Source organism: Apteryx rowi, unplaced genomic scaffold, assembly GCF_003343035.1.
Source record: "Apteryx rowi isolate R43461 unplaced genomic scaffold, aptRow1 scaffold_1, whole genome shotgun sequence".
In the NCBI taxonomy this organism is placed as follows: Eukaryota; Metazoa; Chordata; class Aves; order Apterygiformes; family Apterygidae; genus Apteryx; species Apteryx rowi.
The window spans coordinates 5,037,857-5,050,052 of NW_020447196.1; the positions used below are offsets into that span (position 1 = coordinate 5,037,857).

Sequence of the window (12,196 nt, forward strand, 5' to 3'; positions counted from 1 at the left end):
GGCGGCGCCGGGGCGGGCGGTGACGGGCGCTCTTCTGCCCTAGCTGCTGGAGGAGAACGACCAGCTGATCCGGTGCATCGTGGAGTACCAGAGCAAGGGCCGGGCCACCGACTGCGTGCAGTAAGTCAGCGTCCCGGCGCCGGGAGCAGGGGCGGGCCCGGGCCCGCGCCCTGTCCGGCTCCTCCGGGCGGGCCGGGGCCTCTCGGGTGCTTCCCCTGGAACCTTCTGGAGAACTTTCAAACCCCCCCCCCCAAATTTCTAATGAGAGTGAGCGCGGAGTTCCTCCTATCCAGAGCTTTCCTCAGCTGGAACTACCTTAAAAAAGTTCTACCTGCAAAGAATTTTCCCCCAAATTTTTGTTTTAAAGAACTGTAAAGTGAAATGACCCCTGCACAGAATAAATCTTACATACATTCGTTTTGGTCAAGGTTTTTGTTCTGTGTTAACGTGAAAGCCAGCTCTGTTGAGCAGGCTTTTCTTTACCCCCAGTTCGTGTAAAATACAGGGTGATAATTATGAAAGAGTGAGCCTGTAGCTCTCCAGCAGTTCAGGTATAGCTCTCTCTTAGACTTGAGGAGACCTAAATGACAAGCAGGTTCACAGAGGCTGCCGAGCCTGAGCCCAAGACCAAGCTGACTGTATGTTCAGTCTAGTCTAATAGTGAAGCTTTGTCATCTCCCACCTCTGAGCTGCTTTCCCCGAGTTCTGCATCTTTTCAGCTGTGACCATATATAGATTTTTAATGTGCATTTTTACTACCAAATGACTAGTCTTACTCTAGAAGGTACTTGATTACAGTGTGCAGCTTGGTGAAGTATAGTGAGCTCTATAGTGAAAGCAGAATATGGAGGGGTTTGCCTCACATTAGTAGTTTGTTTGTTTGTTTTAAATAGAGAGCTATATTTCTTTCCCTAACATCAGGCCACAAAAGTGATTATTAAAGTGAGGGTAATTTGCTATAAAAGAACAGGCAACCAAGTACTTTCCAGGTAACGCTTTTCTTCCTCTCATAGGTACCAACACATCCTGCATAGAAACCTCATCTATTTAGCTACAATCGCTGATGCAACTCCACCCAGCACACAGAAGACTGTAGACTAACTAACTGCACCTACCTGGACAGTGATGCTTTCTCTGTAGAAGGACTTAGTTTAGACTTCTACTTTGAGAACCAAGGTGTGGTCTTGAAAGGCAGGTTAACAGTCATCCCTGTTTTTGCATTAAAATATGTGAATGTGGTTTTGATGTAATACTAGGTTATTTTTTTTGTTTTCCTAGCACCCTAAAGTAGTACTTAAGGGAGATACTCATAATCATGCTTTACTTCCCCCCCCACCCCAAAAAAGACTCTGTAGTGTACTTCTGAAAGTAGCCTTGTTGTCAGGACTTGCAGTCTTGGTGAAGCAGAGACTCTTGTGACTGAGGTTGTATAGTAATAGGGTAAGCATTCAGCTATGTAACTTCCCTCTACCTCCAAGATGACAAAGTCAGGGCTAGCTTGTCATGGATACATTGCCATAAGCAGTAGACTGTTCTGTATCTTGTATCATAGAAATTGCGTTTAATAAATTAAAGATGTTCTCTGTAAATGCTATTATATTCTGGATTAATGTGTTAACAAAGAAGCAGCTTAGTGGTTTAGATAAATAGGAACTTTAGCTTTTCTAGGAAAGATGAATGGCTGTTGCATAATTTACAGCTATAAGCTTAAGGGAGAACTCCAACCTTTATTTCAGTGAGAGAAGGCTGTGTGCTTGCCCCAGTTGTGTCAAGACTTCATGCCTGAAATGCTCTGTACTGCAGATCTTGTTAATAAGTAAATTCTCTCATAATCAAAATGGATTCATATGCTTTGTGGGTATTTGTCAGCAGTTATGTTCAGTTGTGTCATTCTTAGCCAGCAAGAGCACAGCTTAGTTCGCACCTCAGATTATGCTAATCATGTCAGTGAAACGGCCAACCTAAACAAACAGCCCTGATATTAGTTTTGTCCAAAAATCAGAGGTAACTTTTCACTCACTATGCAAATGATTTACTCTGTGGTTACTGAAATTCAAATTACCACTTGCGTTCAGCAGTTCTCATCTGCACTACTGGTTTAAAGACATCGCTAAGGCATTTTCTGCATCATGCTCTTCAGCACAATCTACCTGAAAGAGTAGTCTGAAAGAGACTACTATTAGAGGGTTCAGATTCTACAATGCAATAGTTCAGACTTGTATGCTGAGTCAGTAAGTAGGCAGTTGACAACTTTTAAACTGATAAATAATCCCATGTTAATGAAATAAGATCTCTGTTTACAAACCAAAGTTACATTTTAAGGTGCTGCTTACTTTCAGCAAGGTGCATATTTTAAACAGGTATGACCTATTAAATGTATATCTTTTAATAAAGCAAATAGTTTACTTTTACAGAAGCTTTAAAATACAAAAATGTACAATTCCAGTTCAGAAGCATTAGCTATTCACAAGAAGCACTGCAATAAGGGTAAGTTAACTAAGCACCAAACCCTTGCACTTGGCAGTGTAAGTGAAATTTAATGGCAAGACTCATTTGCCAAGTGCAACAATTCTTAAAATTACCAGTGTTCAGAACAATCGGAAGCAAAGGACAGAGTAGCACCTACATGGTCAAAATGCAGACAAACTTTCTTTGTTTCCGCAATTCGCTTATGTAGGTCCAGAAACTTGCCAGCATTTTTAATTGTGAATGAACAGCAAAAACTACAGCAATAATTTGGCACTTGTTAGAAAAGTTCAAAAGTAAGTGTTTTCATTAACTTTCATTTTGGTCTTAGTATGGATAACCAGTAAGTACAACCAAATTTAGGGTTTAATATTAGATCTAAATGACAAGATTTAGGAAACTCAAAACCATTCATCAAGTTAAATAACCACTAACATTTTCAGCAGAGGGTTTTCAAAATTATAGTAGTACAGACCATTAACAACTTACAGACAGAAGCCACACTGATTGTGCAAAGCACATTACTGTAAAAAGTCTATGTACAGCAAACAAATCTTTGTAAACATGGTAAGTATGAAGTTTCAGAAAACATGGTGACAATATCATAAATACAGGCAACATTGGCATCCTCAAACAGCACAAAAGGTAACAATCTGGGCCTGCAAATATAGCCCGTCACCATACAAACAAAAAAGGTGGTTGGGTTTTAAATACCCAAATGCTTAATAGTTTTAGTGTTGTGTATACCTTTTATTTATATATATATATTTTTTACGTATTTATTTTTTGGTATCTTTAGATATAGATGTACTTAGTTTGTAAAAACAAAAACAACAAATGTGCTTCATCTTCATTGAAAAATTATGTAGTTAGAACTAATAACCCATTTTACTAGTAGTTAACATATTAGAATGATATGACTTAAGAAAAATACAAAAATAAGATTAATACTGTCAAAACTCTTATACCAGAAAATATTGTGGTTTTTAGACTCTTTCAAAGATGAAATATGAAAATTTAAATAAGCTTTAACTATATAAAGAATCTTCTGTAACCTCGATTAATATACAGTGGGATAGCTATACATATATTTACCATTGTTCTTCAATTTTTAAGCACCAGTCACTCTCCCGGATCCACTTTGGTTGGAAGGTTATTCCTAATTCCACAGGTTCACTTAATGGCACATATTGACCGCAAATAATTACTTTATCCTTTTAAAAAAAATAATGTTCTTTTAACTAACTGCTACCCCACATTTCAGTTCTAGTATCTTCTGAGCCAGCTCACTTTTTTTTTTTTTTAATCAACTGTAGCATCTGAAATAAGACTTTAAATATATGCAAGTAGTCTTTTAGGCTATACTTTCACATGCTTAAGGAGCACTGTGTGGATAATGCCTTTGGCCAAATGAAGTAGTAACAGATTGTGTATTTGAAAACCAGTGTCATATTATCCACACAGATATTATCTACTTTAAGCAGCCCAGAAAACATTTGTGTCACAAGTTTGAGTGGTTCCAGCTGACCTCTACTGAGAGTAAGGGAACTGTGACTTTTGTAACTGTTTTTGCAACAGTTTCAGAATAAACTCACTTGTGTGGCACACAAAAGCTGCTGTTGCACTTCATTTAAAAAAAAAAGTTGCCCACAGGCCATTTACTGAGAATACAAAGGCTTTTCAGCTTGTCCATTATAAATTTAAACAGTGTTGAGCAAAGTGACCACTATATATTTGCTTCAACATATTAAATGTATTTTAGTAAGATGTTTAACTATAAATCTATATGAAAAATAGCTATAAAATACAGTGTTTCTTGTATGGTAGTCCTTCAGCAGTTCTCTTAAAAAAAGAGTTTTGAAAGTAAAGGCAATATACACATTTTTAAAAGCATTTCTACATCACAGTTTTGGGCTGTTTCATGTACATCTAACAAACATATTGGCCATGTTTGCTCAGCACTGTAGAACTGAATTCAAGAGTTTGCATACATCACCCAATAACCCCTCAATTCTGTATTTAATGAGATAAACAGGATATAGCCAATACACAATTGCAAAACAAGGTATACATAATTTATGACTGTTTGGCCCTGTGCTGCATTTTCCAATGTGAAAAGCAATTAGTACTGATGCAAGTAAGATGGTCTGCGTTCGTGCTTTACTGGAAAAGATTTAAAGCCCTTATTCATCTGTTTGTGCTGGGAAGCCTGTTGCTGTGATTGCTGTTGCTGCACATAGGCAAAGCTGGAGGAAATTCCTGTTGCTGGAGCACAGTCGTTGGCTGCTGCCCACACAGGTGACTGGAGGATCTGCATCGTGTCGCTCCACTGGCTGACGGGGCTGCTCATAGGATACAAAGACGTACTCTGACTGGGTAGTGTGTTCATGACCGAGGAGGCATGCTGCCAGGGTGCCTTTGGAGGCCAAGTTTTGGTTTTATTATCCTGGGGGGGGGGGGGAGGGGGAGAGAAAGAACAACAAAAATATTTTCTTTTGGGGAAATATTTAACATGTCATTTGCCCCCACCACCACTACCTTTTCAGAAAGTTGATTTAACTGTCTTTAAAAACAGGACTGATGCATATATACAGCACTCTTCATTCTTACAGTACTTGCCTAATGGAAAAATCTTTTTATTTACTTCAGCACAGTTGTTTGGCCAACAGTAGCCTTGCTTTAAGTCAAGATTTCTAGCAAGAAAAGTCATCAACCTGGTGATACTTTAGTTTTCTCTGCACAGTGAGCTGATTGTGTTGCTTCTTAGCTTAATTTGAAGTCTTTGTTATCTTTATTGTGGAAACTTCAGCTGCAAGAGGAAAATGTTAAGTGATTTCCAACTTTAATTTGGTAACTTTGATAAAAGCATTTAAAGCTACTTGAGTGCAAATGGTTTGGGTTTTAGCTGAGGTAAACAACATGGAAGTACAGATGAGGCCAGTTTAGGTTTGGGGTTTTTTTTTTCCCTAGTGAAAAATCACCCCAAAACACATGAAAGAAGCCATTTTCAGCTTACCTGATTACGGTCATCTACTGCAGAAAGAAGAGGGGGTGATGGCAGCGTACTAGGTTCCTGCTCACCGCTGCTGTGTTTTCTGGTGAAAAAAAGTGATGTTTACTTTTTTTTTTTAATGAGTTACCTGCATTAATCTGCCACTGGCATACCATTCTGTAGTTTGTCTGTCACATTTGATAGCCTAGCATGTGTACTCTGACATTTCATTTTGTTTTATGTATTTGTTGCTCAGCACAGGTGAACGAAAAGCTAATGCAGCAAGAAATCTGCTGTAAAAAATACTGGGAGGGGCTTGACAGAGAGCAGTAGTTTTCTCTGAGCTACGCCTTGAGCAACACACACATGTTTTTGTGAAGGTGAAAGAGGAAAAAGGGCTATTTTTTTGCCCACTTTGAAGAAATCAGCCGGAAACTGTTTTTTTTCTTCATTTTTTTTGCTGCTCGGGGGTGTTGGGGTTTCCCCCCCCCCCCCTTTATTAGCTTTTCTAAAGTAACTTTAAAACAGAAGAAAAAAAAGAATGAGTTGAGCAACTGAAACTGATTGAAACAGTTTCTTTATTGAAGAAATGCAGAGATTCAGCCTTACACCTTTGGTTTAAAGTTGCAACTGAATTTCAAATTCAAGTCTTTGCCAAAGCCATGGACATTCTTGAAGGATTTTTTTTTTTAATTAAAGCAGAATCATTCATCCTTAATCTTAAAAAAATCACCATGCTCACAACTCTACAGCTAAGTAGTCCTTTGCAGGACAGCTTTAAAAGTGCTCAGCCCTTTTGCCTTCTTAATGTATTTTTATCTTGTGGTATTTTGTCAGGCCCTCACGTGTGGGATTTTTCTTCTTTCTAAAAACAACTAAAACAGTAGTACTGTTTGCTGATGGCATGAAATACTGCTACTTCAGCTTAAATTTTTATTTAATGAAGCACAATTTAGAAACCCCTCCTGTTTTGGTTCATTGCTTTCAGCCTTCTTGCCTTAGTTTCATTATCTTCAGCTACAGTATACTTCCTTTCTGGCAATGCATACAAAAAATAGCTATCCAGCTATAATCTGCTGCAGGAAACTGGCAAGACAGCCACTGACTTTCATCACCACCACACACCAGACAATCTTGTATCTAAATGTTTTGGCTCCGAATTATTCTGTGATGTAAAAATAAATATTCTATTTGGTCTCAGAACTAACTTGATTTTTAGAAAAGGTTTTGAAAAATAATTCGAGTCTGATCCCAGACTGGAATAGGGTTGAAATTCATGTTTTATCTTGTGCCTTTTAATTCTCTTAACTACCCTCTACTATGGGATCAACAAGGTTCTAAAGATAGAGCTTCCAGCCCTTTAGAAAAGCAGAAAGTACTTATGCTGTAATTCATACTAGTATTTTTAAGTAGATTGTTTGTGATTGAAAATTCTGTCTTAGTTCAAGTTACTAAGCTTATCTATTCATGCAATTAAGTTTCCTCTTATGGAAGTTTCCTCAGAAGGAAAGAACTTAGTAGGCAAGTGTACTCAAGGGAATTTTTTTTTGGTGTCACTTAAGGATCATAGAATCTGCTACACTACTAAAATCGTGATGGTGGTGAGGGGAGACACAGGTCTAGACAACATTATCAGCAGTGTTGCTTGAGTGCCACAAAGTTGCAGTAGAGGCCAGGGAAGAGGAACTTGCTGGCATCAAAATGCATGATGTTAGGGGCATGACAGTTTCCTCTTCAGCACAGGCAGGACATGACAAAGCTGCAGTGAAGTAGTGCGACTTTCTCTAATTGGTAGCAGTCTGCTTTGCTTGCTTTACTCAAATCAAATTATGCAGAAGAAGTGTGCTGAAGTGGTACACATTTCTGTTAATTTTGCTCACCTTCTCTGCTTTACAGCAGCAACAAGGTCTGGCCCTGAGAACATGGAGAACAAACTGTCTCCATTAGCTGAGGAGGTCTCATCACTTGAACTGGCAGAGTCTCCTTGAGTACCAGACCAGCTGTTTGTCACGTCACTGTAAGACAAGAAGTTTATTAGTCCTTGTTTCTACAGTGCCTGGTCCAGATTGTATGCCCTAGTTCATTACACTGAATCTTTATGACAGATGATACCTCAGGACAAAGTAAATTTGCCAGTAAATACTTTGTAAAATACCAGAGTAACATAAATACTTCCATTTATTTACTTCTGAGTGATCACATCACTGCTATATCTGTTACAGTCAATTTATACATTCTATTAAAATAATTACATAAATTAAATTTGATGCCGCAGCCTCTCTGTGGACTAGAAGGAGAAAGAAATGACATTTGCTTTTGCAATCACTATTTCATCACTATTCACTAATCACTATGCTATTTCACTGCAAAATAGTGAGCTAAAACACATACTTGAGCTACTGGTTATAAACTACCTTGAGGATCAGAGCTATTACTACTGCATTATGGACAAATGGATGCCAGGTCTTGAAACACTTCTGTCATAATAAATAGTTCTGCCTTAGAAGAAATGAAGAGACTGCCATACTTGCTATAGGGTACTGTGGCATGCCTTACAGCAGCAAGATTAAGTTGCTAAAATCTGGAAGGCGAATTCAGGCACTGTAGTTTTCACAGTGTCAGTCCTCATCAAAAGTACGTCCTAAAGGTCTTCAAAATACTGAAATAAAACAATTCTGAATGAATCTATACTATAAAGAATTTATTTCCTCTGTTTGAGGAAGACTCAGGACACATCCCAGTCTAAAGAATGCATCAAACAAGTGTCAGTGCTTCAATATCAACCTAAGCAGGAAGCGCTCAGATTTCTAACCCAGGACTTAATGAACTGCAGCTTCACACACGCAGCAGCAATCAGAAGACACCTACTAGTTGACATTCCCCACATCCAGCCAAGTTTGAACATAAACTAGACTCAAATACTATAAATAAGATACTGCTTATCCAATTTCTTACCCTTCTGTGAAATACTCAGGAAAGGGCCAGGTTTTGTGAGGATCATCAGGAAGAGGCCAGTTGCTACGTGTGTTGCTTGGACGACGGATGTGCTGTGCTTGCCTTTTTTGTTGCATAGCCTGGTTGACCCCAGCAACATAGCGGGCAAATTCTGGATCAGAGCCAACTGAATAAAAGAAACCAAAAAGTCAGATGCTGACATTCAGCTATTTCTACTGCTGTTATCTCCTTCATTTAATCCTTTAAGCTTGACTGTACCCCAACCAACAAAAAAATAGTTCCATTACAGATAATAAGTGCAGGACAACAGTTGATACCTCTTGATGGAGCAACAAGGGACACTATGAAGAAAAATATTGTAACAAGAAGTAGATACCCATTATATATGGATGGTGTGTATGGGTCACATGGTTTTCCCCCCACTCCCCAAGTATTTCTCACAATGGAATTGCCCCTGCTAACTCTCTTCTATCAGGAGAATATTATTTGTCACTATGATCATGGCTAGACACTGAAAGGTCCCATCAGCAGACACTGACAGAATTAAAACCTGTAAATTCATCCAAGCTCAGGAAAGAAAATATTTGAATTATTATAATTAATTCTGAATTGCAGTGTAACTTGCAGCTCACTATGTTGTGAATCTGCTTGCTTCTTGAGAAATCAGAATCCCACGTTCTCATTAGAGTTACTAGCCCAGAAATTGCCCACTTCCTTCAAGACTATAGAACTGCAGGACATTTCAGAATAAGATTGACATATACTGAAAAAAATAGTAATACATAAAACTTTGTAAAGCTTTACATTTCCAAAATATTTTTTAAAAAAATGTTACACATGATCTTTTGCGGACAAAGCAAAAACCTTAATCTAAAAGTATTTTAAATGCCTGATTTGCTCTGATTGGTCAGAGCAAAAAATGTATGTATTAAAAAGAATATTAGGTGAATAGCACTAGGAAAAAATGTTACTGCTAGCAATATTTAACTATTCTTTGCTTTGTGAGAAGACCCTTATAAACAAAATGTAATAAAGGAAAAGACACATACCTGCAGGGTCAAAAGGCAAAATTTCTCCTAACATCCCAAACACTCCATCAGTTTGGTCACGATTTGGCCATGTGTTGTTTCTAGGTCCTTGTGGTTTCTGTCCTAACATCTCTGACATCATATTGTCCATATAGCTGCTCACAAGACCCAAGCTGTATAAATCAGAGCTTAAATCTGAAAAACCAGGATTGTTCCACTGGTTAATATGTGACAATCCAGCTCCAACAGCTTGGGCTGGTTGCTGTGAAGAATTAGTTAGCCATTTGGCAGGTACACGTTGCTGTGGTCCAATAGGTTGAAGCAAATGTTGATAATACTGCATTTGCTGCTGCTGCTTTTGTGACTGCTGTTGCTGCGACAAGCCTTGCTGAGAAGGATGCAGTGGTGGGTGAGAGAGAGATTGCGGCTGCTGTTGTACTGTTCCTGATTTTTGTTCTGTTGCCGTAGAGGATGCAACAGAGTTCCTTCTTTTCACCATTGGAGAAGTCTGCTGGGATTTGCCCATGTTAAAACCAGACAAGAAATCTATAACATCCTGCATTTCTTGGTCAGTTGGTAAATTCATACCTTTATCATCCTTGCCCTCATCTGTTTTGAAGAAGTTGTCCCGTCTTTCAACTAGAAACCCATTCACTAACTGATTATTTGTGCTCTGAATTGACTGCAGGGGATCTGTGGTCCTAGGAAAACTACCAATGTTCAAAATGCTTTGTAATCGTGCATCTATGTTAGCAGGCATTTTAGCTTTCTCCTCTGAGTTGGAACTTATGAAGACATTTTTGGAAGGTGTATTGGGGATTGAGTAACTTCCGCTATTACTTGTACTGGTGCAGGAAGTTTTTTTTGTAAACCGGGAAGTCAGTTTTGAGAACGTCTTTTGTAGACCGCCTGATGATTTGCTTCCATTTCCAGATGGCATGTCAACTTGATTCCCAAAGTCTGAGATTTCACGCTGTAACTGGATCTGAATACAAGGCAAAGCTTGTTCCCTGCATCAACAAAAACACTTGTATCAAACCACCTAATATATTCCATTTATCCTAACATCCAATCCTCTGTCTAAAGAGATTTCAATTTGTATTTTGGAGGAAAATGCATATTTGGGTAATCAGTAGTGCAGGAAACAAAACCAGAGTTCTCTATCCAACTGGTTAGTTCTTCAACTACTTCCTATGATAACAATGTGAAATATTATTAACATTTGCAAAAGCATTTACTACCGATTACTTCACTAATTTAAATTTTCCTACATTTATGCTCTACTTTCCTTATCCTATTTTAATTGTGCTAAATGGAAACTAATCTAATATAAATAAAGTATTTTTGTAAGAGACAAACCAATACTTTTGTACACATGTATAAGTTGGTGTTTTGTTTAAAAAAACCTGCTGTATCTCTGTACCCACAAAGTACCTACAGAGAGTAGCAATTTCTTACTCTGACTCCTACTTTTCTGTTCTTCTGAGGAATTGGTACTATCGAGTTCTTCAGTACAGACCTTTAAATAACAATGGCTTTGTTTAAACTAGAAAAGTAAAGCATTAGGCTCAACAGGAGATGTACCTTCCTTCCTTCCACCTGTGTATGTCAAACACAGCAGTATAGAGCACATCTACTAGTCCCAAAGTCTTCTCTGGGTCCAGACTCCTCTGTAGCAAAGACATTGTTGCTGGATCTTCTTTCAGACACCTATAAGCATTAAATTTAATCTTTAAAAATAAATATATCACAAATTTGACTTTTATATTAAACAATGTTTACCATATTAGCTACATATAAAAGACTGATTAATTATACTATTTCTGTTCCTACAGAGGTACAACTAGTAAAGGCATCATTATATGTGAATGCATGGAAGTCCCTAAAGACTAAGTCTACAGTCCTGTTTTCTCTTTTTATTGTTGAACATACAACTAAACTAAATTACGAGAGTTACTTTTTTTTTTTTTTTTTAAATCAAGATTAACAAATATCTCTTTAGTGGAGCAAGCATAATTCATGCACAGAGGTAGAAATAAGAAATACACAAAGTCCATTTTTGGAAAATGGCAAGAGTACTCAATAACATGAAATGCTAGTGCATGAGCTTTAAATCCTGGCACCCTAGGTGATCCAATGCTAAGAAACCCCCAGCCTGGCAGGCCTAGTGTGGAAGATTATTCAGTGTATCCAGTAGTCTGTGGAAGATTTCACTGAGCCATGAAGATGCAGAATTACTGTTTTCTTCAGCAATGGAACAGAATTAATATTTAATTTAACACGGATCAGAATAACTTATATCTAAATACTGGCATATTACTTTGTGAAGTACTTAACCAGCACTTCTAGCACAGATAATTAAACAGGGCGCTCTTGCTATGTGTCAGTAGGGGGAGCTCTTCCAAAGAGTTTAAATTGTGGGTCGGAGTAGTCTGCCTTATCAAATTCTTTCATAATACAGCAGTTTATAAAAAGAGAACAGAGCAGTGCTAGTTTATAGTCTACAGGGATTAAGGACGAATTTGGACAAACAGGCTCTCAACTGATTCATCCTTCTGGACATACCATTGGTACCATTAGTGACAGGCTATCTCAGTAAGGATTCCGATGAATGCACTGTGCTGTACTAAAGTTCATAATACTGAGTACTCTGAAGTAACAGAGAGGAAAAATGCTCCAATTCCAGTTATTCTTTCAAGAGTGAAGTAGTCCTCCCCTAAAAAATGCAGATTAATCCTACATTCTTTTCTAGACA

At 38.0% G+C, this 12,196-nt stretch overlaps 2 protein-coding genes across 4 annotated transcripts in view; one reads left to right on the top strand and one right to left on the bottom strand.

The window, feature by feature from the left end:
- The window catches only part of SS18L2 (SS18 like 2), a 3,025-nt gene extending 1,183 nt beyond the window's left edge, over positions 1–1,842 (top strand). Inside the window, exons 2-3 of the mRNA XM_026059774.1 lie at positions 44–120; positions 1,014–1,842. Coding sequence (XP_025915559.1) covers positions 44–120; positions 1,014–1,101 — 165 coding nt within the window. The 3' untranslated portion in view covers positions 1,102–1,842. The remainder of the gene's footprint in view (positions 1–43; positions 121–1,013) is intronic.
- The window catches only part of KIAA0355 (KIAA0355 ortholog), a 49,394-nt gene continuing 38,458 nt past the window's right edge, over positions 1,261–12,196 (bottom strand). For all 3 annotated transcript variants that reach the window (XM_026059134.1, XM_026059125.1, XM_026059144.1), the window contains 6 exons: positions 11,026–11,151; positions 9,463–10,451; positions 8,414–8,579; positions 7,339–7,473; positions 5,483–5,561; positions 1,261–4,912 (listed from right to left, as the gene is read on the bottom strand). In XM_026059134.1, the coding sequence (XP_025914919.1) occupies positions 4,589–4,912; positions 5,483–5,561; positions 7,339–7,473; positions 8,414–8,579; positions 9,463–10,451; positions 11,026–11,151 (1,819 nt within the window). In that variant the 3' untranslated portion in view covers positions 1,261–4,588. The remainder of the gene's footprint in view (positions 4,913–5,482; positions 5,562–7,338; positions 7,474–8,413; positions 8,580–9,462; positions 10,452–11,025; positions 11,152–12,196) is intronic.